Below are 26,814 nucleotides of genomic sequence, written 5' to 3'. Positions count from 1 at the left end.
CCCAGTCCCGGGGCTCACTGGGCCCGCCCCGCCTTCCGCCCGCCCCTCCCACCGCCCCTCCCACCGCCCCTCCGGATGAACCCCGCCGAGGGTGGCCAGTTGCGGTCCAGAGCTGCGGAGCTCGACTATTCCCTCCGGGTCAGGCCCGATTTCCCCGACAAACAAGCGCCAGGCCGGGCCATGGAGCCGGCCCCCGACGCCGAGGAGGCGCGCACAGTGCGCGAGGCGCTGGGCCGCTACGAGGCGGCGCTGGAGGGCGCGGTGCGCGCGCTTCACGAGGACATGCAGGGGTTGCAGCGCGGTGTGGAGCAGCGCGTGGCCGAGGCGCTGCGCCTGGCGGGGCCGCTGGCGCGCACCGTGGCCGATTTGCAGCGCGACAACCAGCGGCTGCAGACGCAGCTCGAACGCTTGACGCGCCAGGTGGAGTCGCTGGGCTTGACGACCGGGCTGGCGCCCGCTCCCGACACGCCCAGCCCTCCGCCCGCGCCCGGCGTCCCGAACCGCGCGCCGCGTCTGGGCACCGCGCGGTTCGCCAGCCACGCCACCTTCTCGCTGTCCGGCCGCAGCCAGGTGAGCCTAGGGGAGCGCGGGCGCCTGTTCGCGTGCGCCGGGGGAGAGGGGCTCCGCGACCCCTGCCGCCCCTAGGTCCCGAGTGCGTGCGCCTGCCGCTGCGACCCGGTCGTGGGGGTCCGGCTACGGTCGGGGAAACCACAGGCTTAGGCTGCCCGCCGCACCTGTCTCGGACCTCGTCCCTTCTTTGCAGCCAGGTCCCATTTTCCCCGAGCTCTGTCCCGCTGTCTCCACTCTCCTTGGCACTCGGGCGCTATAACACCAACCCTGGCCTGGCCGAAGTATTGGAATGGTCAGCAACACCCCCCACCCCCTACTTCCCCACCTCCGTTGACTCGCCCCTGTGATGCCACTTCACTGAGGCCTGACGGCTCGGGTTATTGATTAACCCAGGTGGAGAACTCCAGCGCGGTGTGAGTGTTGGGGGCAGGACGCAGTCTGTTGGGGCGCAGCCGGGCACAGCCTTTGGGAACTCACTGGAGGCGGGGAATCCTTCCCGTGATGGGAGAGACGAGGTTGGGGTAGAGGCCAGGGGAACCAGTCCTGAGCGGTCTAGATTTCTGGGGTCAGTGACTGGCCAGCGACCTACACTGCGGGGGGGCGGGGTGCGGGCCGGTGTGGACCAGTCACCGCGGGCCTCCTGGAGTGGCTCGTCAGAATGCTCTCCTGTGAGCACAGCGGTCCTCGGGTGGGACTCTCCGCCCTGCCCCCGGCACGTGCTCCAGGACTAGGTTTCCGGGGTCTGGATAGTCTGCACCTGCCGTCCCCCTCAGTTCAGTCCATCACTCATTCAGATCTCTTGTGCGGGCTGCGCTGCACCTCAAGGGGCTGGAAGCGGAGGGGGTAGGTTATCAGATTAACCTTTGCCCCTAGAGGTTCCAGCCTGGATGGGAGATGGCCCCACATGGAGCAGTCCCAGCAGCGCTGGCGGCCAGAGCGGGCGTTCTCATCTTAGGATTGTCTCATCCTAGCGGGTTTTGTGCTGGGGGCCTAGGACCTGCTGCTGCAGGGAGTGTGTGTGAGGCTGTACCGACCACCTCAGAGAGGCTCAGAGGACTCAGTGGCCAGAGGGGAGCCTGGTGGGGTGTGAGAGGAGAGGGGTGAGTTGAGAAGGCCCCCAGATGATGGGCCAGGGAGTTGGGCTTTGTCTTGGGGGGTGGGGTGAGAGGTTCTTAAACGTGCTGGTGTCAGAGCCCCGGAGTGTCCCAATGTCAAGGAACATGTGTGTGCGTGCGTGCTAAGTCACTTCAGTCGTGTCCAGCTCTTTGCAACCCTGGGGACCGTAGCCTGCCAGGCTCCTCTGTCCATGGGATTCTCCTGGCAAGAATACTGGCGACGGTTGCCATGACCTCCCCCAGGGGATCTTCCTGATCCAGGGATGAAACCTGTGTCTCTTAAGTCTCCTGCATTGGCGGGCAGGCTCTTTCCCCCTAGCGCCACTTGGGAAGCCCGTCTAGAAATATGGATACGCTTAATTCTGTCCTTTGAGCATGACCACTACTTGGCCAAGATATAATATCATCACTGTGAGATCACACGCACCTAATAAACTGTGTCATCGACTGTTTCTGAGCTTTTATTTTAACATACATTTGCTACTTGTCTATTCACAGAAGCAGCTGTCTAAGGTTTAAAAAAATACTCTGAGTCATGTATGCATATGTACATGAATTCACACACATATGTAGAAGTGTCTCCAGTCTTCTTTTTTAAGTGGGAATTGGCCTTCAGTCACATGGGGCTTCCCTGGTGTCCCAAATGGTAAAGAATCTACCTACAATGTGGAGGAGACCTGGGTTCAATCCCTGGGTCAGGAAGATCCCCTGGAGAACAGAATGGTAACCCACTCCAATATTCTTGCCTGGAGAATCCTATAAACAAAGGAGCCTGGCGGGCTGCAGCCCATGGGTGGCAAAGAGCAGCTAACACTTTCACTTTCATGTGGGGTGAGCTGGTCCTCTTGGCTGTTGGGTGGTGGTGAGGGGCACTGGCCAGGGAAGGAATAGGCTCCTCCTTGTATCCAGCAAGCTCCCTCATGGATGGATGGGGGTTGGAGGGCAGTTGCAGGCAGGGTAACTTAAATGCGATGGTCCAAGGAGAGGACAGCCAAGCGTGGGTGGAGGGAGCATCGGGACTGCCTTGCAGTGCTGTCTTGGAGGTGCAGTCATCAGGGTGAGACGGTCTTTGGATGTGAGCAGGGAGGCAGGGAGCACAGCCCTGCCAGGGGACTCCTGGGTCACAGATCTGTGGAGAGGCCAGTTCCCTTTGGGTTGTCCTGAGGGTGAGGGACATCCTGGTGAAGCTGATCCAGAGCAGGTGGAGTCACAGATCTGGTCGAGACCAGAAGTGAGGAAGACAGCAGGGCAGAGCTGGTGGGTGAAGCCCTAGAATGGGTGGGGTCTTCAGGGGAGCAGAGGGAGAAGGTGAGGCTGGAGCCCTCTGCAGAGGTCAAGGAGCTGCCAGGGAGCACGGAGGTTCCAAAAAGCCCATTCTTAGACGTGGAGAGAAGGGGGGTGCCTTCTGGAAGAAGGGGTTGGGGTTCATCAGGGATGCCGTAGCCTCTTGGAGCCTCTTGGGTTAGGATGGAGACACAGTTGGGGAGTAGGTTCTGGGCTTCAGAAAAGCCTGGAGTGGGTGGGGCTGTGGGCAGAGTTCAGCACTGTGGGTGGAGGATGGTCAAGGTCTCCCATTGGGTCAGAGGCTCTCTGGGTCCCAGGGCCCTGGGTCCCTGCCCCAAGGCACTGGCCTCCACTTCTCTTGCAGCCCGCCTCTCAGGAGCACCCACCCAGACTCCGAGCCAGTTTCGGGCAGGGAGGGGCACTGTGTGGAGTCATCCACACGTTGTCACTCTCCAGCTGTGACCAGCAGCTTGTGATCAGGTGCTTGGTCATGAACAGGGAATCGGGTCTCTAGAGCGAAACTGGAAAGAGTCATAGCTGGGTGCCAGGGCTGTCTGGCCTCTCAAACTTGTGTGTGAGTGTGTGTTGCTGGATGGGGAGTCTAGGTGTGAGGATCTATCCACACATGAGAGCCACTGGTGGCAGTGGTCAGGCAGTGTGGAGGCTGGGCTGTCCACTGCCCCTCTGTGATAAGCAATAACATTTAGAGACCCTCAGTTGAGACCCTTTCACTTCCTGCTCTTTCAAAGTGGGAACCGCCAGGGTTGGAGGAGGGTTGAATTCAGCATGTACATATGCTCTGAACTCGATGCAGAGTTGATTTAGTAATCCACTTGTGAGTGCACAAACCTTGACCTTGCTAGGTAGTGAGCAGCCAGGGAGGCTCAGGGAGGAGGGAGAGGGCAGGGCAGTAGAGTGGGAGTAATCAGGGAGGACTCCCTGTAGGAGGCCTGAGACCCTGCAGCAAACAGGAGCTGCTTAGGGCTCATTTGCTGTGAGGCTGTGGGGACATCTCTTAGCTGAACCTCAGGTCCCTTGTATCTCAGGAGGACCGGCCCAGCCCTGTATGGGCCCTGAGCTGAGCCAGCTGAGTAGTTATGACAGTGACATCCGCCCAGTGGGTTCATAAGAGTGTCCACGGAGCCACAGTTGTGATCTGGCCAGTGGAGGGAGCTGGCTGGGGGCAGCCTGAGGCCAGGCCAGGCCCGGCTCAGGAGGCTGCGCCAGAGTTGGTCCCTGGAAATGTCCTCAACTGAGCTGGAGCCACCGGGTCCCCATGTCAGAGGCAGTGGAGCCCCTCCCAAGTGGCTGCCAGGAGCAGAGATCGGACGTGAAAGAAACCAGACTTGCCTTATCTGCCTTCCTTTCCCAGACACACTGTGTGATAAGAGAGTTAAATGCTTGGGGAGAAGTTTGAATTGAGTCTTTAAAACTGGTGGTGTGAGTGAGTGAGGAGGAGGAGGAGGCTGGGGCAGCCTTGTTAGGGGCCCAGGATGGGGGTTGTGCTGGGCGTGCTGACATGTGCCCCGTCCACACGCACAAGCCCGCGTGGAGTCAGGCAGCCCCAAGGATGCCTGAACTATTATTCCTGCCCTCCCAACAGTGTTTAAAAACTTCCCCAGGAAGAGTGTCTCTGACTTACCTCCCCTCCCCCCACCCCCAACCTCCCCGCCTTCTGCCTCTCTCCCGAACATTCCTGGGCCTGGACTCCCTGACCAGGAACCTCCCCCTTCTTCAGACAAAGCCCAGGTCTTGGGGCTGTGACAGTTGGCTCCCCAGGACCCGTTTGGTCCCCAGGGCTCTCCGGTGACTTGACTTCTACTCTGGCCCCAGCATGCAGAGGGCCCCCCTCCCCAGTCCCTTCTCTGTGGCTGAAGCAGGCTGCCCCCACCAAAGGAAGACCACTGCAGGGGTGTGCTGGGGCCTGTGGCTGGGCTTGGGGACTCAGATCCCACTGGGGCAGTTACCCCACCCTTCCCCTCATCAGTGAGACAGCTGGGGCCTGATTGCACAAATTTGTCTCGAGTGGCCCTTCCTGCTCCTGGAAAGCACGAGCGCTTTGTGGACAGAGCCCGGGGTTGGGGTAGGAGACCCCAGCCTTGACTCTGCTGCTGCCTTTAGTCATGGGGTGAGGTTAGGGGTGAGCCCGACCCCCAGGCTTCTGTGACGATGAGTTGGAGGGTGGCCTCTGAGGAGCTCCTTGGTCTGAGGTGTGGGTTGAGCTCTTTCCTTGCATGAGCAGTGGTTTCCGTCTCAGGCATGGGGGAGTGAGGGGCAGGGGGAACCTGGGAGTCTGGCCTCCCAGTGTGAGTCAGTCCAGCCCCTTTCCTCTTGCTTTGCTGGAGACCCCTTAATGGGAATTCGGAACCTGCCTCCTGTCTGATGGTGGTGTCTGGTCTCCTGGGCCATCCTGGGGAGCACGGGGCCTGCATCATGCAGGAGCAGGTGTCTGTGGGGCCCCACAGAGAGACCCACATTCCTGAGAAGATGGTTTCACCATCAGCTGGGCCCTCCAGGCTCCTGCCTAGACCTGCAGAACCTGTGGGACCAGGGTACGGTGTGTGTGGGGGGGTCAGGGAGCCCCCAGAGCTGTGCACCCTGCTGACAGGCGAGGCTAGAGTTCGGGAGGGACTGGCTGTCTCCCCTCCATCTGCTGAGTTGGCTTCAGGTTAGGCTCTAGGGGTGCCCCCCACCCTGAGAGGCCAGGAGAGGCCCCCTTTTCTCCGCTGTGTCTATGAGTGGTTGGGGAACCTCTCTCTCCATCCTTCTGAATCGGAAGTTGGACGGGGCCCCCTCTTTTCCAAACCCTGGCTTGATCCTATGCTCTTCCACCTCCCCAGGGTCCCCACCCCACAGAGGATCCCATCACCCTGCTAGAGTCTTTCTCTCAGCCTCTAAGCATCGTCCCCCTCTTCCGCCTGGGTGAGCCCTTCCAACCCCTTTCCCCGCCCCCACCCCGCCACGGTTGCAGTTCCTGTGTCTCCATCTCAACCCGAGGCTGTCTCCTGCCTTCACCTCCACCTCCGATTCAGCTCCTAAACTGTCACCCAGCACGTCTTTTTGGGTTAACCTCAATGGACCCTTTTAGATGTTGCCTTGACCTTCTTTTCCTTGACCTGAGGCCACCTTGGGAGCCGCTGATGCACCAGCCTCCTTGTTATACTTCCACCTGCCTTTCGTAGTGTTCTTTCGGTTTTCTCCCTCCTCCCTCTGGCTGCTGCTCCTTATTCTCCTCTGCAGATGCCTCCTCTGCCCCCGAACATGGTGCCCATCCCAGGCCTCTTCAGCCCCGAGCCAGCTCTTCTGCTGGGCTCTGGACATGAGACCCCTGCTTCTCTATTGTTTGTCCATCCTCCCTCTGAAACTTCAGACTCAAATATCCAGCTACTTCCTGACCTCAACTCCCTGATGCCTCAGGGGCTCCTTACACTCACGTCCCAAATTGAAGTCCCTATTTTCCCACCAGTACCCCCTTCTCTTTCCGTAGTCAATTCCCCAGGCCCAAAGCCCAGGCTTGGAAGACGTGTGACTCCCCCCCACCTCCACATCCACTTACTCTCCCCAAACCGCTGAGTCCTTTTTGTCCTCCACTGTTTTGCTGCCCCATCTCTGCTTCCCAGATCCCCACCGGAGACTAGGGAGGTGACTGGCCATCTGGTCACCCATTTCCATGCCACTGTCTCATTGGTCTCTGAAGGATGTTTCTAAAACAGAGCTGATGGCCTTGGGTTCCTTCTTGTCCAAGGAGTCAAGTCCAAGCTCTCCAGGATGGCACCTTGAGCTGCTTAGTGCCTCCCCACCCACCAGATCAGAACACTTTGTGCCTTGAAGTCTATGTGCGTTGGCAGCTATCAGTCGCTCTACTGGGAATGGCTTCCACTCCTGGTCCACCTGGCTTACTCTCGCCGGGCTCAGCCACCCCTGCTTCCCTGACCCGCTGGGCTGGATGAAGTCTGTCCTAGGCACGCACCTTCAGGCTGGATTGACGTCATCTGCTCACAGTCCTGGCTCCCACACCACGCTGATCCCCTCATGGCAGGGTGGATACCTCTTGTACTCGTTACAGTCATAGCTGAGCCACTGGGGCCCAGGGATGGGCCGTTGTCATCTGGAAACCTGGTAGACAAGGGGGCCAGTCTGGCGGTGTCTTAAGAAGAGTTACGGCCAACCTCTCAAGCCGCTCATCGTGGGCTCTGAGTAGAGCCCCTGATCAGAGTCTGCCTCTGTGTCCCTCTCTTGCCAGGCAGACCCCATCAGGCTCACAGAGACTCTGTACTCTCCAACCTCCCTCCGTGTAGGAAGGGCAGGGCCAAGGCTGAAGAGAACATCTGTCCTGACCACGAATCTTAGTTCTTTCTTACTGGGTAACCTTGGACAGTACATGTCCTTTCTTGAGCCCTTGGATCCCATCTGTAAAATGGGTGTGCTAGCATCGACCTGGGACAACAGAAGCAAAGTGATATAAGTGGCATGCACAGGCAAAGGGCCTGATGGCCTGGCAGGCGCCAGAATGATGGAGGTTTGCGTAGCCTACCCCCCCATCTCCAGCAGGGAGACTGACCCAGAGGGGGCACAACCATCTGACCTGGGTCACCTGGCTCTTGGTCTTAGCTCTCTCTCTCCGCATGACACCCCCAACTGCTGCAGGCCAGAGGGAATGGAGGGGTCGATGGAACCAATAAGGCCTCTGTACTCTGGACATCCAGGCAAATCTTGTGACCCTGCAGCCAATGAAAAGACCTCAGCATGAGGGCTTCAGGGCCGATTGTTGGCCCAGAAGGACCTTACTTAGGTCACTGGGTTTGGGCTCCCGACACAGCCCCAGGCCAGGTTCTCCTGACCCCAGTCATCTGGTCCAGCCTGAGCAAAGGGGTTGGGTGCCTTGCGTATTCCTTCGGACTCCCAGCCTCTTTTTTTTTCCCTTAAGATGTATTTATTTTTGGCTGTGCTGGGTCTTGGTTGCTACGCACAGGCTTTCTCCGGTTGTGCGAGCAGGGGCTACTCTCTAGTTGCTATGTGTGGGCTTCTCATTGCAGTGGTTTCTCTTGTTGCAGCAGGCTCTGAGGGCTTCAGCAGTTACTGCTCATGGGCTCCGGAGCACGGGCTGAATACTTGTAGTGTAATGGGTTTAGCTGCTCCGTGGCTCGTGAGATCTCCCCTGACCAGGGATTGAACCCGTGTCCTGCATTGGCAGGTGGATTCTTTACCACTGAGCCACCAAGGAAGCCCTGGAACTCCCAGTCAGGACCTTTACTCAAGCATTTTGATGGTCTGGGATGAGCCCAGTGGAGGCTTTTGCCTCCAGGATCCTGGGGGCTCAGTTGGTGACGCTGAGTCCATGTCAGCGTCTTATATGATAGGGGCCCATCACCGAACACCCTCCCTACCCCAGAACTGTCTCTCTCAAAATGTTTGTCCTGCCAGAATCAGGGAGGGTCTCTGGCAATGATTTTAGGGGAGGGGCAGCTGGCCCCAGCTGACTGGGTCTTGGCGGGGTTTGTCTCTCTATAGAGCGTGGACCACCATGACGAGGCCAGTGAGTTGGAGATGAGAAGGACCTCAAACTCATGCATCATTGAGAACGGGCACCAGCCCGGGGCAGGTAGGGGCTGACGGCAAAGGAGGGCGAGCTGGGTAGCTTCAGGGTCAGTGCTTTGGCCATGCCTCTGTGCCAGGCCAGCTCTTGCCTGGGACAGAGGACTTGCACCTAAACCCCAGTGGGTAGAGAGGCTGACAGGAGAGCAGCCTCATTCAGGGTGAAGTAGAGCTTTGTAAACACAGGAAAAAAAAAATGAGAGCTCTTGAAAGGTGGTGAGCTTCCTCACTTCTGGAGGAAAGCAAGCAGGGGCTGAGGAATCATCCAACTGCTGAACTGGGTAGAAAGAGAGGCAACTATTTATTGAACTGTCTGTTTAGTAAACAGGCAGTTTATTGAAAGTTGCAGCAGATGCCAGCTCTGGTTGGAGCGGCAGGGAGAGGTCAGGGAGACTGGAGTGATCAGGGAGACCTTCCTGGAGGAGGTGGGAAGAGGGTTCAGAGACTAAAGTCCTCTGGGGAGGGTCTGAAGCCCCTGTGGATGCCACAGCTGACAGCTCCACCCCTGCTGGTCACGTGTTCCAGATCCAGGCGATGGACCCCCCGAGACCACTCAAACCATCCCAGGACCAGAGCTCCCCAAGCCTCGCCCTGTGAGCCTCTCCTTGCGGCTGCCTCACCAGCCAGTCACAGCCGTCACGCGAGTCTCCGAGAGATTCTCTGGGGAGACCTCAGCCACAGCTCTGTCTCCCACATCTGCCGCCATCCTGGGGGGTCTCGGCTCGAGCCCCAGCGAGGCTACCACCCCCTGGACTCCCAGCCCCAGTGGTAGGAGTAGGAGGGGATGCACGGCCTCAGCGTGGGAGGGAGGGCAGGGGCTGGGGTGGTGGGGGGAGGGTGTTGGCCAAGCCCCAGCCTCCTCCCCAGTCTGTCGCCGTGACCCCTTTCCCTAGTTCATCGGCTCCATCATATGGGGCCCCTCCTTCCTGACTTCTCCGCTAGAGATGCTGTGAAGTAGCATCAACCCTGTAGGACACCACCGTGGTTTTTCCTACAGGTCAAGGCTGTGACTGGAAGGCGGCCTCTCACCCTGCACACTCTGGTGTGGCCCCTGGGGCCTGGGGTCAGGCCTCAGTGGCAAGTCTGGGGTTGGGCTATGTAGGTTTCCGGAATGAAGACTCGGGATCAAAGTGTTTATGGGCTGCAGCCCAAGAGACCCTGGGCTCTGTACTCTCAAAAGCAGGAGGGAACACTGTAAAAGGCCTCTTTTATGTTACTGCTCTATGTCCCCAGCATCATTTGTCCTCAACTGCTGGCCAAGGCAGGGCCAGCTTAGCCCAGGGATCCCGCCCATGCCCTGGAGTGACGCTGGGTAAAGGGCACAGGGCCAGGTCAGCGGAAGGGAGGCAGGCAGTGGTACCCCCCACACCCTGAGGCCAGGGTTTGTTATTTATCTCTCTTGCCTTGTCCCTCAGAGAAGAATTCTTCCGTCCCACGGTCTCTGTCCAGCTCTGGCTTCGGGGCAATGACGGCCAGCAGGAGCAATGACAGGTGAGTCTGAGTCAGGGCCCCAGTCCCCGGTGGGGAGGGGTCGTACCTCCCCAGGAAGCGTCTGGGCTTTGCCTTGGACCCAGGCTGCCTGGGCCCCTGCAGGGAGCTCCCTGTGCTGACCTCCAGGGAAATAATGCAGTGAGGCTAGGAGGTAGAGGGTTTTATGGCCACAGACTGGTTTCACTTAGGATCCTTGAAAGCAAGTCCATGCACAGACTGGAGGGGTGTCTCAGTCCACCCAGGAAGATGGAGCGTGGGACCATCTCCTGCTTTCTCTTCATCCATCCTGGCTGGGCCCCTCCTCTCCAGCCTGGTGCTTCCTGTCCCTGGCCAAGGAGGTCCCTGGAGGGACTGACCCCCAGGCTGGGGCAGGTCTGCCGCCTCCTGGCCTACAGTGGTCCCCAGGCTCCGCCAGGCCCACTGGATTGTGATCAGAGCTGGGGGCGGGGCTGGCTTGACCTCCCCACCCCCACCTCCTTTTAATAATGAAAGGAGGATTGTGACTTTCTGGCGAACTGTTCTGGGGGAGACAAAGGGGAGCTTTTCAGTGGTGGCATAGAGGGGGCCTGGCCCTGGGAGTGGCTCTGGGTTCACCTCCTGCAAGGAGGATGCCCCCCAACCCCAGGCACTGACACCTGCCAAGGGGTGACTACTCCCAGAGAGGGGGCCCACGGCCTGTCTGGCCTGCCTCAGAGAACAGTTCAGCTCAGAAAACCTGCAGAACCGGTTGGGGACTAGAGCCAGTGATGTTTCCTTTCTCCCTGGAGCCCAGTTGCTGCCTCATTTCACACTCAGTGGGGCAGGGGACCTGGGGTGGGAGACCGGGGGCCTCTGGTGAGCTAGCAATGGGCGGGTCTGTGTTCTTGACTCAGTGGTTCTCTCCCTCCCTGACTCAGCCCTCCGCTGGTGACGCCACCCCAGTCACCGCCATCCCCACACCCGCCAGCCACGACTCAGGCCCATCGGCCGGGGGAGCGTCGCCGGGAGTTGGTGAGGTCACAGACTCTGCCCCGCACCTCGGGAGCACAGGCCCGGAAGGCGTTGTTTGAGAAATGGGAGCAGGATACAGCCGGCAAGTACGGATGCTCTCCAGATCAGTCAGGCCCCAGAGGAGGCCAGGACTCAGACCAGGGTCAGGCAGGCACAGCACAGCAAAGCTGGGCCTTTCTGTTCCCCAGTATGTGACCTCTTGGGCAAAACACAAGGTCACGGCCGATGACGGGGTAGGGTGGGCTGAGGGGTTAGGCAGCCCCAATGGAGGGAGGAGAGGAGGGGGCAGACGGGCCAGGCAAGGCCTGGTGAGAGCCCAGCCCCTCTCCCTGCATTCCAGAGGGGCCCCTGGCCACCCTCACACCCACATTCCTCACCCAACTGGAGCAGTTGGTTTCAGGGCGTGACAGGGGAGACCAGAGGGCAGTCCCTGGGGTTCCTGGTAGGAGCTGGGAGGTGACACAGCGAGACCCAAGGGCCCACCAGCCCCTCCTCACACCCCAACGCCACCCCCTTAGAGATCGAGTCCAACTTTGCAAATTTATCCAGCCTGCCTTCCTCTGGTGATACTAACGCCTACTGCTTGAATGGTAGGCCCAGGCCTGTGTGACGATAACCGCACCCCGAGTCCCAGCTCTCAAGGCTCCGTCTCTAGTGAAGGGGACAGACCAGGAAGTGTCCCTCTGACCCTGACAACCTGACCTTGGCCATCCGGGAGTGTCCATAGGACCCAGAGGAGAAAACCATCCCTCTGGGCTAGGAAAGAGCTGTCCAGGAGGGCAGCCCAAGAGGGAGCCTCAGAGGAGGGTGGGATGAAGGGAAGTGGAGCCGATGCCCCAGGCAGAGGGGAGGAGCACAGGCCGGTGGGCTCAGGCCCTCTGCCCCCAGACCACCAGTGTGGTGAGTAAAAGCTGGTCCGTCAGACCCCATCAAGGCCGGCTGTGCTCTGGGATCCATGGCTCCTGCCTGGACGAGGGTGTGGGGTCGGGAGGGTGCGTGCTACCTGAGTGAGCAGGTGGAGCATGGTCTCCGAGGAGATGGCAGCTGAGGGGCAGCCCCCCACCCAGCCCGCCTGCCCTCTGTCCGCAGGGGGAAGGGCGAGACCCGGGCGAAGCTAAAGCGCTCGCAGAGCTTCGGTGTGGCCAGCGCCAGCAGCATCAAGCAGATCCTGCTCGAGTGGTGCCGCAGCAAAACGCTCGGCTACCAGGTGAGTCCAGCTGGGCCACTGGGACCCCGACCAGAGGCTGGAGTGGGCATCGCCCCCGGCTGTCGTTCCTGGAACCCCAGGCTGGGACGGAGGGGTAGGAGCTGGAGAAACCATGCCCTTCCGATGGGTCCCCAGCTGGGAGTCCAGCAAGCACGGGCACTTGTTACTGAGCTGGGGGGATGGTTGCCTGGGAAGTGGCTGGGAGGACCTCAGAGTCGGGTTGGGTGGGGGAGCTGAGGCCGGCACCGTACCCCCTCTCCACCTCATCCCCTTGCCTTGGCCTCACAGCACGTGGACCTGCAGAACTTCTCCTCCAGCTGGAGCGATGGGATGGCCTTCTGCGCCCTAGTGCACTCCTTCTTCCCTGACGCCTTTGACTACAACGCGCTGAGCCCCACACAGCGGCGGCAGAACTTCGAGCTGGCCTTCACCATGGCCGAGTGAGTCTGGGGGGTCGGAAGGCGCGGTTGCTTTGGAAGCCCCAGCTGCTAAACAGCAGGAAATTGAGTAATATCTGCCTGGGGGACATTTCAGACTTCTCCAGTGGGTCCATTTTGCTCCCCTAAATGTGATCAAAAGCGTTGATTATAAAATTGCCTACCTTCTTAAGACATGCTCATAGAGAGAGGAGGGGCTTCCTGGTGGCTGAGACGGTAAAGAATCTGGCTGTAGTGTAGGAGACCTGGGCTTGATCCCTGGGTCGGGAGGATCCCCTGGAGAAGAGAATGACAACCCACTTCAGTATTCTTGCCTGGAGAATTCCATGGAGAGAGGAGCGTGGTAGGCTACAGTCCACGGGGTTGCAAAAGAGTTGGACACGACTGAGGGACTTTCACATAGGGAGAGGAGGGGGTGAGGGGTGATTCTGGTGTCGGGAGGTGCTGGGGAGCTTGGGATTTGGTTATAGGTTGAAGGCTACCCCAGGGTGTCAGGAGAGTGGCAAAGAGGGGTGTACCAGTCAGGGCTCTGGTGGGGGGTGGGCGGGGGTGTGTTCAAATTGAGTAGGCAAGAGAGTTTAACAAAGGGATTCCTTGTAAATGAGTGGGCTGGAGTGAGGGAAGGAGCCAGGTGTCCTGCGATACCCTCGGGCTGGGGAGAGCAGCTCTACGCAGAGGGCTGGCTGGCAGAGCCGTGCTTTGGGGCAGTGGGTGGGTGCAACCAGCTCACAATGACTGGGCAGGAAGGGTTAGGGAATAAATACCCTGCCTTCCCCCTCCTCCTGCCCTCACCCCAGGGCCTCCTGTGCGTTGAACACAGAGGCAGAGGGCGGGGGAGCTACTGCCGCAGTTCATCGAGTCCCCCACCCCGATCCAGGGCAGGCACCGGGGTAGAGATGAGGATATTGAGGGCTGCCTGATGCTGGGAATTAAGGGGAGGAGGGTTGGAGGGCAGTAAGGCCTCCCCGGAGCCCGAGTTTCCTGGAGGGAACATTTATCATTCTCTCCTACCCGCCCTCCTTTGTGCCTGGTGGGGTGAGCCTCTGCCATCCGGGTGTGCCTGGCCCCTTCCGTGTCTTGTCTGCAGCCCTGGTGCCTGTGTCCAGGAGGTGCCCTCCCTACTGCCTTGCCTGCCCCCCTCAGTCTGTTCCAGCCCCCACACCCTGGCCCTGAGCCTGGCTGGAGAAGGAGCTGCAGCTCACAGGTTACATCCCGGAGCCCGGTTCCAAGGGTCTCGCCCTGGGGGACAGATCGGAGGACCTGAGTCTGATCGCTCGGCCCCCGGTGTTGCCCCGTTGTGTTGCCCCAGATGACGTGCATGGCTCCTCGGTCCCCTTGGGGTCACAAGAACCCCTTGTATACTTTGAAAGTCATTCCTTTCTTGGCTGCTTGGGATTTGCTGTCATCCTAATTGCAGAAACAGCTCTGGACGGAGTGTGTTACACAACTGAGCCCAGACGATGCTGAAGGAAAGCCAAGTGTAACAGCTCCATGTTGGGAAGGGGGCGTCTCCCCAGGAGGAGATCCAGCTGTTTGCAAGCCTAGAAAGGGTGGCTGTCAAAACAGCACATGGTCAGAGGGTGCAGGGCCTGGAGCTCTGATGTGGGCACCCCAAGTCCCACCCACGCAGAGTGAGGCTGCCCTTGGCTGACCAGTCGAGTTCAGGGGGCCAGGCCATGCCAGCTCAGGCCCTGGCTGCCTCGGTCACCCTAAGCCCTGGATCAGGCTGGGCTTGTGCAGGGAAGGGGGGTGGGGCTGGGATGGTGGCCCTGCACCCCAGCTTGCAGGGAGCACAGCTTCCCTTGGCAGCCGGAGCCAGAGAGATTCGTGGCTCAGCACGAGGTTTGAGCTCACAGAGCCTGCAGACTCCAACCAGATGTTTCTTCTATTCCCAAATCAGGGGCGGGAGTGGGGGGAGCCTGCTCCAGGTTTTGCCTCTCTCCTACCCAGAGCAAACAAGGAGGTAAAAATTGGCCTTGCCTCCCTGTGGCCTGAGCCGACTCCCGGCTGGCTGGGGAGGGGAGGATGGTCTGTGGGCCCCTGAGATGAGTTCTTGCTTTTCTGCTGACTCGAGAGGTATGGGAGGGGCGACTACAGCAGGCCTGAGCGGGAGGAAGGTGCCTCCCCCTGTGAGTCATCTGGTATATCACCTCCCAGGTACCTGGGGGAGCAAGCTGGGGGGTGGGCCTGCCCGCCCGAGGCCTCCTGGCTTGGCTCACATAGTTTCCTGGACAATAAGTTGGTTAGACAAGCTGGAAAGGGGGACTTCCCTGGTGGTCCAGAGGTTAAGAAATCCGCCCGCCAGTGTCGGGAACGGGGGTTCAATCCCTGGTCAGGGAAGATTCCACATTCTGTGGAGCAGCTAAGCCTGTGGGCCAGAACTACTGAGCCTGCACTCTAGAGCCCACAAGCCACAACTACTGAAGACCGTGGGCTGAAATGACTGAAGCTCAGGCGCCTAGAGCCTGTGCTCCGCAGCAAGAGAAGCCACACAGTGGGAAGCCCGTGCACCACAGCTAGAGAGTAGCCCCCTCTCGCCGCAGCCAGAGAAAGCCCGCACAGCAATGAAGACCTGGCACAGCCATAAATAAATATTTTTTTAAGCTGAGAAAAATAAACTAAAAAAATAATAATGAGGCAAAAGAAAAAAGCTGAAAAGAAAACACAGGGAGACCTCCAGGAGAATACTGATTATCAGCATCTTAACAGGCACTGGGGTTAGACAGCAGAAGCCAGGCAGACCCACAGGGCTATCAGAAGCCATCAGAGACCACACGGGCGGCAGGATGGACCTGGGGCGGCAGGACGGACCTGGGGCGGCAGGACGGACCTGGGGCAGGCAGTCTGCGGCGGGCACTGGGGAGCGACCGGAGGAGGGAAAGCGGCAGGGTCAGGGCTCCCTGACACCAGGAAGGAGATGTTTCCAGACCCTTCAGTGAGCAAGGGGTCTTAAAAGCACACACCTCTCCTGGGGAGTGAGAGGGGTTTGTGTGCCCCTCTCCCAATAATTTGCCTCCCCAGAGATTCCGGGGGCCTAACCTGTGTGAGTGATGCGGTGCTGACAGCTCAGTGAGCTCCCCTTATTGGACAGGTGCTCAGGGCTTGGAAAGCGGGAGCACTGGCCCATAGTATGGGTGTGTGACCCTCCGCGCTCTTCTCCCCATATCTCCAGGCATTGTGCAAGCCCGGCCCGGGCCCTGTGCCTGAGGCTCCCCCTTGCCCTGCGGAGAATGTGTCCTGCTCTCAGGTTACGGCCCAGCTGAGGAGCTTCCAGGCTATTTGTAGTGCCCATGTGTCTGAAAAACCAGATAGGGGCTGTAGTCAAGCCCTGGCATCCCAGGCTGCATTTAGAAAAGGCTTAAACAAATAAAAATAGCCCCTCACACACCTCCTCCATTTCCCTGACAGCCTTGTAGGTACTGAAGATCACAATAGAAAGTAATAGGAGAAAACCCTCTGACCCTTTCTTAACCCCAAACAAGGTGGGGCTGAGTAAATCCAACTAAAATTGGTAGAAGGCAGAGGGTAACTCTGGTTCTTGCTGTGCAGTGACATTTGAAATGATCTGTACTTTCTCCTTGGGACTATTATTCCATGCTGCTCCAACTGTTTAAAACAAGCTTGTATTATTTTCACAAAAGCAGTCATGTTTTCACTTAAAAAGCAATCAGGGCCCCTAATATTTTGAGACTGTAATGTTTTTATAAAAGTCAGTGCGCATCATCGTTTTCCTTTGCTCACATCCCGTCCCACGGAGCTATGGCCACAGCTAGAATAGGAATCTTGTCGTTATTGTCATGGGTGGTGGGGTGGGGACAAGATGGATGTGGCTCAGTCCCCTGGTTCTTTGCTGGGGAAGCCAGCATCTTGCCCATGGCTTCCTGTCTGGAGGGGTAGAGGGTGATGCCAGGTTCAGACCTTAGTGCCCATCCTGAGGGCCACCCTGAGCAGGGGCAGGGATGTCCTTACTGGGAGGCCCAGCGCAGCCTCTAGAATGAAGCACAGGTTGGACAAAACTCAGAACATGCCCGCGATTCTGGGTGCTCTTCCATGAAGAGGGCTAGAGAGAAACCAGAACCACCAGCTCAGGGCAGAGGTCCCAGGTACCCACTGTGGGCACAGTGAAGGAAGCAGACATGTTTAGTTGTAGGGAAAGATGTGGATATTAAGATTTTCTCCTGGGACTTTGCTGGTGACCCAGTGGCTAAGAGCCCGTCTTGCAACATGGGGACGTGGTTTTGAGCCCTGTCTGGGAGACTGGGATCCCGTGTGCCGCAGGGCGAGTAAGCGTGGCACTGCAACTGGAGGAAGCCCAAGAGCCGCAATGAAGACCCAGAGCAGCCAAGAAAAAGAAAAGATATTTTCCTCCAACATGCGAAAGGCTCTTCTGTGGGGAAGAAAGTTAGACTGAGAATAGCCTTATAGGGACAATAGGCAGAAAGGACTTAGAGGCAAAATAGCATAAGAAATGCTGGGAGGAACTTCCTCGTGGTCAGAGCCTGCCATGGCCAGAGCAGGGCGATTGGAACCATCCTTGAAGGAAGTTAGGGCCCCTTCCCTGGACCTGGAGGTGAGCACAGCCGAGGCAGGGCCTCCACCAGGGGGTTGGTGTTTGGAGGATGGGATTTCAGTTCTCTTCCAAGGTTGAGGTTTAGGGTTTGAATGGTACCCGCATTCCCTGGAGGGACTGACTACTGAGGTCACTGCTGTCAGAGGTGGTAACCTGGGCACACACTTGGCATCCTCTGACTGCAGCCGTGGGAGGGAGGGGGAGACAGAGAATCTCTCCTTGTGCTGCAGGTGAGGAAGAGGCTTCAGATGCTACCTGATAGTTCAGGGAGGTGGACTCAGGTTGAAGGCCTCCCCAGGAACTCAGATTTTCAACAAAGCACCTTTGCATGTACGCTCTTGTCAGAGCGCCAACCCCCTTGACACTGAGCCCCACCCTGGCCCATCCTGGAGAGCAAGGGTGCCCGCTCATCGGTCCAGAAGCACTCGCCACCCCATGAACCCATCAGATTTCTTTACTAGCTGCTCACTCCACACCCAGGGGGAGGCAGCAGTGGGATCCAGAACAGGTATCTCTGCTTCACCCTGACGTTTGGTTTCTGATCTGAGGCCTGGTATCAGGCCAGCACCAAAGGATGGCCCGTGCTGATGTTGCACACCTTGTCTTGGAGCAAGCAAGCTGGGGAGCCGGTAGAGACTGGTAGAAAGCTCTCGGGGTACTGGGCATGAACAAGCCCGCCTGGAAGGGGAGCAGCAGTGGGAAGCTGATTTCTACCCTGCCCCCAGGAATTGGCACAGAGGCGTGGAGCAATGAGCAGAGCTGAACCCAGCTCTTTAGAGTTCCATTTCGGGCCACTTTCCCCTGATGACCCGCTCTGATGTTTAGAGAGAACCATAATGATACAAACAGCAACAGTGCTCACCGCTCACAGTTACTGAACTCTCCATGCCAGACGCCACTCGAACTGCTTTGCGTGATTTGTTCATTAATCCCTCCCACCACCCTGTGAAGTGGCTGTTATTCCAGATGGGGAAACTGAGGCCCCAAGAAGTTGTGTTCTGCTCAAATCATGTAGCTAGGAAGGGTGCAGCTGGAGTGTGAATGCTGACACTCATACCAGTTCAGTTCAGTCACTCCATTGTGTCTGACTCTTAGGGACCCCCATGGACTGCAGCACGCCAGGCTTCCCTGTCCTTCACCAACTCCCAGAGCTTGCACAAACTCTTGCCCATCAAGTCCGTGCTGCCATCCAACCATCTCATCCTCTGTCATCCCCTTCTCTTCCCGCCTGCAATCTTTCCCAGCATCAGGGTCTTTTCTAATGAATCAGTTCTTCAAATCAGGTGGCCAAAGTATTGAGTTTCAGCTTCAGCAACAGTCTTTCCAATGAATATTCAGGACTGATTTCCTCTAGGATTGACTGGTTGGATCTCCTTGCAGTCCAAGAGACTCTCAAGAGTCTTCTCCAACTCCACAGTTCAAAAGCATCAATTCTTCAGTGCTCAGCTTCCTTTATGGTCCAACTCTCACATCCATACATAACTACTGAAAAAACCATAGCTTTGACTAGACAGACCTTTTTGGCAAAGTAATGTCTCTGCTTTTTAACATGCTGTCTCGGTTGGCCATAGCTTTTCTTCCAAGGGACAAGCATCTTTTAGTTTCATGGCTGCAGTCACCATCTGCAGTGATTTTGGAGCCCCGAAAAATAGTCTGTCACTGTTTCCCCATCTATTTGTCATGAAGTGATGGGACCAGATGCCGTGATCTTAGTTTTCTGAATGTTGAGTTTTAAGCCAACTTTTTCACCCTCCTCTCACTTTCATTAAGAGGCTCTTTAGTTCTTTGCTTTCTGCCATATGGGTGGTGTCATCAGCATATCTGAGGTTATTAATAGTTCTCCCAGCAGTCTTGATTCCAGCTTGTGCTTCATCCAGCCCCTCGTATATGGGGGCAAAAAGACCAGGGACCTGGAACAAGAGGGCACACAGTTGCTGAAGGAAGGACACTGCTGACTGGACCAAGTGCAGTTGCTTTTGGGCCTTCTGGGTCTGGCCACATCTGGTGCCGGGTGGGAAAGGGGCTGTGCTGGGCATCACAGAGGACCCTTGCCATTACTCCTGGGTGCATGCTCATCCCCACCAGACCCTGAAACCCGTACCTTTGGTTACCACTCTAGCTGGGAACAATGGAGTGAACAGCTTTTTTTCCAGCCCAGTGAAAGGCCCCAGTTTCCACATTCTTCTACCCCAGTGGGCCAGAAGTTAAATCAGTATTTCCCAGAGCATGAGGCCTAGGGCAGAGTTGAGGGAGGCTCTCAAGATGATTTTAAGCAATTTTTAAACCTTTGAGTTGTTGTGACCCTTGTGTTGTATGCATGCTTAGTTGTGTCTGACTCTTTGCGACCCCATGGACTGTAGCCCACCAGGCTCCTCTGTCCATGGGATTTTCCAGGCAGGAATACTTGAGTGGGTTGCCACTTCCTCCTCCAGGGGATCTTCCAGACTCAGGGACCTGCATCTCCTGCATTGGCAGGTGGATTCTTTACCACTGAGCCACCTGGGAAACCCCTTAGTGGCTCATGACCAGCATTTAAAAAATTGAAAAAAGAAGTGGGGAGTGAAATAAAGATGAAATCTAGAGAAAATATGAATAGTAGAAAGGGTCAATATTTTTGTGAAACTTTATTTCCGCATACAGGTATGTGTATGCTGAATCATGAAAGATCTCTAACTATGGGTTATGGTTAAAAAAAAGGTTAAAGACTGTTTTAGGAGGCATATGGGTAAATTTATTTTTTACCTGATTCATTTTACATTTATTTTCATAGTCTGTGCTGATTCTCCTTACACTGCTGATACACATTGGATTTTTTTTAGTGAAATTTAATTTCAGAGCTAGATGTTTATCAATAAAGCTAACCATTTTGATTCATATAAATTTGACTAAATTAATAAAAACTGAAATTGTTTTTAGCAGAACTTAATATTTAGTGAAACCTGAAAGGGAAATTGAATTTCATTGAAAATTTAAAGTAAGTCTAGTTGGGTTTCCCCGGTGGCTCAGATGGTAAAGAATCTGCCTGCAATGCAGGAGATCCCAGTTCAGTCCCTGGGTTGGGAAGATCCCCTGGAGAAAGGAGTGGCAACCCACTCCAATATTCTTGCCAGGAGAATCCCGTGGACAGAGGAGCCTGGTGGGCTACAGTCCGTGGGGTCGAAAAGAGTCGGACACGACTGAGCGACTTTCACTCGCTCACTAGTTAACTAAAGGGCTTCTCTGGTAGCTCCGTGGTAAAGAACCCACCTGCCAGTGCAGGAGATGCAGGTCCAATCCCTGGTTCGGGAAGATGCCCTGGAGAAGGAAATGGCAAGCCACTCCAGTGTTCTTGCCTGGAGAATCCCATGGACTCAGGAGCCTGGTCGGCCACAGTCCATGGGGTCACAGAGCTGGACAGGACTGAGAGACTGAAAGACAACAGTCAAGTCAGAACATGAGCTGGAAGGGTGCTTCCTCCACGTGGGAGTTCCGGAAACACTGCATTAGAGAGAGTAACTCCACCAACTCTTGTGGGGTAATGTGAATTCCCTACTGGGGGGCACTCAGGAGCCTCCAGCTCTGGGCTGAGCTGTGTTCCCCAGCAGTGATGTTGGCTGGTGGCTGGGGCTGACATTCTGATGGGGCTTCTATGTTTCAGGAACCTGGCCAACTGTGAGCGCCTCATTGAGGTGGAGGACATGATGGTGATGGGCCGCAAGCCAGACCCCATGTGCGTCTTCACCTACGTCCAGTCTCTGTACAACCACCTGCGTCGCTTTGAGTGAAGCCCCTTGGGGCTGGAAAGCCAGCCCCCAGAGAAGACAGTGAGGCCGCCGGTGTCCCCGAGTCAGGAGGCCCCCTTGAGCAGAGCTGCATACTGGTGTGAGAGTGCTGTTTGTGCCAAGTGACCGTGCCCCCCACCTGCCCGGCTTCATTACTGATGGAAAGTACCACTGAACTGCGCTCCGACTCATTACAGCCAAGGGCTCCGAGGAAAAGGAAATATTACTGGAGAGAGAGAGAAAAATTGGTGCTAAGTAATTCTCTTCCCTAAAAAAAAAAAATGCTTGTCTGTAGATTCCGGAAGCCTGAATCACAGTGTTCCTTCTACTGAACTGGATCCATTGGCTTTACAACGTTGCCTTGATTACAAAGTGTTGTGTTTTTTTGTTTTTTTTTTTTATCAGAATAGCCAGAGTTTTCTACTTCCCCCCACTATTGTAGGCTCCTTTCCTCCCTTGCTCTGGGCCCCTGTCAGGAAACAGAGAGACGTATAATCAGCAGCTTGACAAGGATGACTGAAGTCTTGGGAAGAAACGGTTAATCACTCCGGGGTCCTGGGCAGCAGATGACCTACACGTCACCTCGGCTCTCTGGGGAGAGGGGAAGGCTCTCGCCTGGTCCTGTCCTTCCCAGGAGGGCCCCACAAGTGTTTGGCTAAGAATAGGCTCTTGGGAAGTTAACACTTTTAGGGAAGGACAGGCCCTTGGTGCTGTGAGGTGGTTTTTATTCACAGCTTTTTTTTTTTTTTTTAGGGGATTTGCTGCAGATATTTATAAAAAGTAACTCCATCTGTACCATTGACTGTTTGTACATAAAATGATGTGTCTCACCTTGCTTGGGATTTTTTATTTCATCTGGGAATAAGAACTTTCACATACATGCCAAAAGAAAATCTACTTAAATCTGCACCCCCCGCCCCCACTTAATTGTTTCTGTACCAAAATCACCACCCAGAAAGTTGAAAATCACATTTGCTTTTTTTGCATTTGCCTGTTGGTCACTCATCTCCATATCATCGAAGGAGCGTGGACAGAAAGTACCCCCCCCTTGCAGTTCTGTGTCCTGGAAGTTGACTGACAGATCCGTGATCAGCGGTGGGGTGGTCCCACACATGGGGGAGTCCACTGAAGGGCACTGGTTTATTTTCACAGCTGTTTGTAAAAAAAAAAAAAAAAAACTGTTAGGTTTTTAGTAAGACATCTTTAGATTCTATAAAGCCACAGACATTAGCTTATTCTTATTCAAGAAGCATTTTCTAACTGGGTTGGATTTTAGCCATGAACTTGGAGAATTTCCCTGTAAAGAGCTAGTATGTGTCTCCAGCTTATACAGAGGGTTCAAACCACCAGTATCTGGGTACCTTCTCAGAGTCACCTGTGGTCCCCTGTGTTGGGGGTCAGAGCTCTTTGAGGGTGTCAAGAGGAACATGATCGAGCTTGCCAGCTGGGTGATAAATAGTCTCAGCAGATTTGTTTGTTCAGAGCTGCCCCACTCAATCACTCAGTTGTGTCTGACTCTTTGCAACCCTATGGACTGTAGCCCAGCAGGCTCTTCTGTCCATAGGATGGATTTTCCAGGCAAGAACACTGGAGTGGGTAGCCGTTGCTTTCTCCAGGGGATCTTCCCAATCCAGGGATCGAACCTGGGTCTCCTGCATTGCAGGTGGATTCTTTACCATCTGAGCGGCCAGGGAAGCCCCTGTTTGTTTGTTCAGGCTGAAGGCTTATTCCATCCTCTGAGTTCTCCGTCAGTGGGAACCACCCCCTGTCCAGCTCCAAAAGGTGAGCCCTATTATTAGCAAAGACACTGTGCCTGGTCTTTTTTCATACCGAAGCTTAGGGTTTCAAACCTAAAGCCAATCTGGGATCACAGGGGCTCTATAAAAAGCATGCCTATACCATACTGAGTCCTTGCACATGTTAAATGGAACTCTCCTGATTTGCAGACGTGGCCTTGCACCTCTGCACGTAAAACAGAGCAGATCCTGCTGGAGAAAGGAAGAATGCCTCTTAAACTGAGCAATGGTGTTTCTCACGTCTCACATTCAGTCACAGAGACTAGGTGTTTTTAAAGTGGGTTCTGTGATGTTCTTCGTGGTTTGCGGGGAGGGGCAAATGAGGGCTCATAAGCTTTAACGGGTTTTAAACTTGATTACCTCCAAGACAAAGCCTGAGGATTCCCAGGGAGGACAGAAGGGGATGGTGGCTGGCGGCAGGGGGGGGGGGGGCGGGGGGGCGGGGGGAGGGGGCTAGGTTGAAGGGGCATGCAAGCAGGCCGCACAATCTCAAGACATTTGGAAACCATCGTTTTGCATCAGAGTTACACGGAAAATTCCCATTTGTGAAATTGGATTTCAAATCACCTTCTGCCATGATACAAATGGTTTCACATGTTTCTTCCCCCCTATCTCTCCTGAGAGAATTATTTCTCAGAGCTGCCTGTGAGATTCTTCTGCTTTTCCAGATAGATCCCTTCACCTGGATTTTGTTAAAACTTATTAAGTCTGAACCAAATTGGCTTGTGTGCATTTCCCTGAAGGGGATGTGTCACCAGAGCCAAGACGGGTTTTAGCTTTTCTGACAGCTGATGGAGGTGTTTTTTTTTTTTTCCCAAGGCAAGTGAGAGCTTTATAAGCACTTTCTGAACATGATCCTACACAGGCTGGTTAGAGGAGAACGTTCAGGCCAGGTGTTCAGGGGAACAGTCTGTGAAGGCCAGTGAATTTCGCAAATGTGTTCAGTGACTTAAGTTCTCAGCTTTCCTGACTGCACTGGCCAGCACTCTGTCACTGGAGGAAACACACACATAGAGGCTGCTTTCTGCCATCCCAGGCCTATGTGACTCCAGACAATGGGATGATGGTTTAGTCGCTCAGTCGTGTCTGGACCCTTGCGACCTCATGGACTGTAGCCCGCCAGGCTCCTCTGTCCGTGGGATTCTCCTCCCGGGCAAGAATACTGGAGTGAGTTGCCACTTCCTTCTCCAGGGGATCTTCCTGACCCAGGTGTTGAACTGGGGTCTCCTGCATTGCAAGCAGATGCTTTACCAAGCGAGCCACCAGGGAAGCCCCAGACAGTGGGATGGCAGACTAACTGTGCTGAGTGAGTTGGTCAGTTTTAGGCAGAACATTGAGCCACCCAGCAGAACCAGCTCTGGACTGGGTTTCGCCAACTGATGACTGGTGACCAGCTCATTCTGATGAATGGATCACACCAGTTGAGATGGACATGTTTCCCCTTTGCTCCACTCCCTGAGCCATACTTTCACACCCACATGTCATCCCCGTCAGCTGAATGATGAATGTTCTCAGGAGGGTTATTACCCATTTTATCTCTCTCTCTTTTAAGATTTGGTTTGGGCTTGCTTTTAGAGCCTTTGATCTCTTATCACTTGGTTCTTGGACTTGATTTGACATCAAGCAGCCCTCACTGTCCTTAGTCAGAGCACATTAAACGTGCCTGGGCCTGCCCCTTCCCTAGAAAGCACCAAACAACAACAAAAAAAACACACCTGGGAAGGATGGGGCCAAGAACGCTGTGCTCCCTGGGGTACCCAGGCAGCCCCAGTGAGAGGGAGACTGTGCAACCTGATGCGATAAAGAACTGATGGAGGCCTGGAATTAGCAGGGGCCTCGATATGGATGGTGACACCCCAGAGATGCCAAACAATGTTTGAGTCCAACTTGACTCTCTACCTGGGTCCCTTGAGTTGATCTAATGGTGTCACATAGACAAGGGGCAAAATCTATATTTTTCACAAGCCAAATTTTTCATCACTCTCAGTTACAAGTGTCTTTTGTGTGTTTTGTATCTCAGTTTGGCATGTGTGTTATTGGACCCCTCTTCCTGGCATCCATGGCCTTACCCATACTCACAGGTCCCACCCCCACCCCCCCACTGCGCTAGCTGTTTCTTCCCAGTCTCCACCATGACCTCCTTTCCCTCTGTCCACTACTCCCCTGTGCTGTGTCTTATACCCTGTGCCCCATGTTCTAAATCAAGGGCTCATAACCCAGGACCGGCATGGGCTTTGGGAGTCTAGATGTCCAAATTGAATGTTTTCCCTTCTTTTTTCCTCTAAAACAGGCTCCTTCTCCTGTATTTATTCAAATATAGCAAACAGCAGCATGATCACTCCCCACTGTCCATGCCAGGGAACTGAAAGCCACCTTGTCCCTGAGCATCGTGGACCAACTGCCCAAGCGACTCTCCCTACTTCCTTTCACATATTGTAAACCAGGCGTTTGCAAAACTCTTACTAGTGGAGCCCCATGATTCCTACCCAAGTGTCTTGAAGCATCAGAGCTATTAGTTTTCCCCAAGGGTTTATTTTGCTAATCCTCACATTTACAGAAAACTTGAAAGAAGAGTTCAGTGAACACTGTTTTCCTTTGCTTTGTAAACATTCTGCCTTGTTTGTGGTCTGTCTCCATTTTTCTGGGCCATTTGGAAGTAAGATACAGACATCATGGACACTCAGCCCTAAATGCTTTAGCGAATGTCTCCCTAGAGTAAGGGCATTCTCCTACATGAGCACGATAATGTTAGCACACCTGAAAAATGGAACATTTACTCATCTAATCTACACTCGACATTCAAATTTCCCTAATTGTTTCCACATGCCTTTTATGGCTGTTAAAAATTCTTGAAAATCCAGGATCCAGTGAAAGTTCACACACTGTATTCGGCGGTTATGTCTCTTTAATTGCTTTTCATCTAAAACAGTCCCTCCACTTTTTGTTTACTGTCAATTTTTCACTCAATTCTTTTTTATTGGAGTATAATTGCTTTACAATGTTGTGTTAGTTCTGTGGCACAACAAAGTGAGTCAGCTATCCACATACATATATCCTCTCCCTCTTGAGCCTCTCTGCCAAACCACCACTGCCCTAGGGCTTCTCAGGTGGTTCAGTGGTAAAGAACCTGCCCGACAATGCAGGAGACGCAAGAGATGCGAGTTCAATCCCTGAGTCGGGAAGATCCCCTGGAGGAAGAAATGACAACCCACTCCAGTATTCTTGCCTGGAACATTCCATGGACAAAGGAGCCTGGTGGGCTGCAGTCCATGGGGTCGCAAAGAGTCAGGCATGACTACGCACGCACGCACGCCATCCCACCCTTCTAACTCTTTTGAAGAGCCCAGGCCCGTTGCCTTGTTCCCCACTCTGCTGGTGTTTGTTTTCTCCCAAGTAGATTCAGGTGAAGCATGTTTGGCACAAATACAGCCCAGGTGGTGGATATTTCTATAGCCCCATGTCAGAAGCACATGCTGTGGTTTGTCTGCTCTTGGCTATGGGAAGGTTGATGCTGTGGGGAAGGGCATTCACCAGACCTTTCCACTGTCCTCTCTCCCTCTAAAACTAGTTAGAAATCGGTGGGTGATGCTTTTGAGGTCATGTGAGTATCCTGCTTTGCAATGCCTTGAGAATCTTAAGATTGTCTGTTGAGATTATCAACTGATGATCTTTGCCTGACTCTATGATTATACTGGGAGCTGAAAAGCGTGTATGTTTTTTTTTTTCAGTTATAGTTGATTTGGGCTTCCCTGATGGCACAATGGTAAAGAAACCACCTGCAATGCAGGAGACCCAGGTTTGATCCCTGGGTCGGGAAGATCCCCTGGAGAAGGGAATAGCTACACACTCCAGTATTCTTGCTGGAGAATTCCATAGATGGAAGAGCCTGGCAGGCTACAGTCCACGGGGTCGCAAAGAGTTGGACACGACTTAGTGACTGAACAACAATAAGCAAATTCATAGCTGATACAACTGAGTGACTGACACTTTCATATGAC

General features: G+C 55.0%; 1 protein-coding gene across 1 annotated transcript; it reads left to right on the top strand.

Moving 5' to 3' along the window:
• Positions 1 to 47: 47 nt before the first annotated feature.
• Positions 48 to 21,855, top strand: SMTNL2 (smoothelin like 2). Its single transcript, XM_069542781.1, has 8 exons — positions 48 to 570; positions 8,481 to 8,571; positions 9,090 to 9,332; positions 9,980 to 10,055; positions 10,952 to 11,131; positions 12,135 to 12,252; positions 12,541 to 12,692; positions 20,897 to 21,855. Exons 1-8 carry the CDS (start codon positions 76 to 78, stop codon positions 21,021 to 21,023), a joined length of 1,482 nt encoding a protein of 493 aa, XP_069398882.1. The 5' UTR covers positions 48 to 75; the 3' UTR covers positions 21,024 to 21,855.
• The last annotated feature ends 4,959 nt before the right edge of the window (positions 21,856 to 26,814 follow it).

The sequence above is a fragment of the Ovis canadensis genome, chromosome 11 (genome assembly GCF_042477335.2).
Source record: "Ovis canadensis isolate MfBH-ARS-UI-01 breed Bighorn chromosome 11, ARS-UI_OviCan_v2, whole genome shotgun sequence".
Classification (NCBI taxonomy): Eukaryota; Metazoa; Chordata; class Mammalia; order Artiodactyla; family Bovidae; genus Ovis; species Ovis canadensis.
Note: the sequence above shows the minus strand (reverse complement) of the source record. Positions and strands in the feature narration are given on the sequence as shown.

Coding starts and splice junctions, on each gene's coding strand:
- SMTNL2 (XM_069542781.1), top strand. CDS start 76: ATGAACCCCGCCGAGGGTGGCCAGTTGCGGTCCAGAGCTGCGGAGCTC. Junction 8,572..9,089: donor CGGGCACCAGCCCGGGGCAG/GTAGGGGCTGAC, acceptor CACGTGTTCCAG/ATCCAGGCGATGGACCCCCC. Junction 12,253..12,540: donor GCAAAACGCTCGGCTACCAG/GTGAGTCCAGCT, acceptor TTGGCCTCACAG/CACGTGGACCTGCAGAACTT.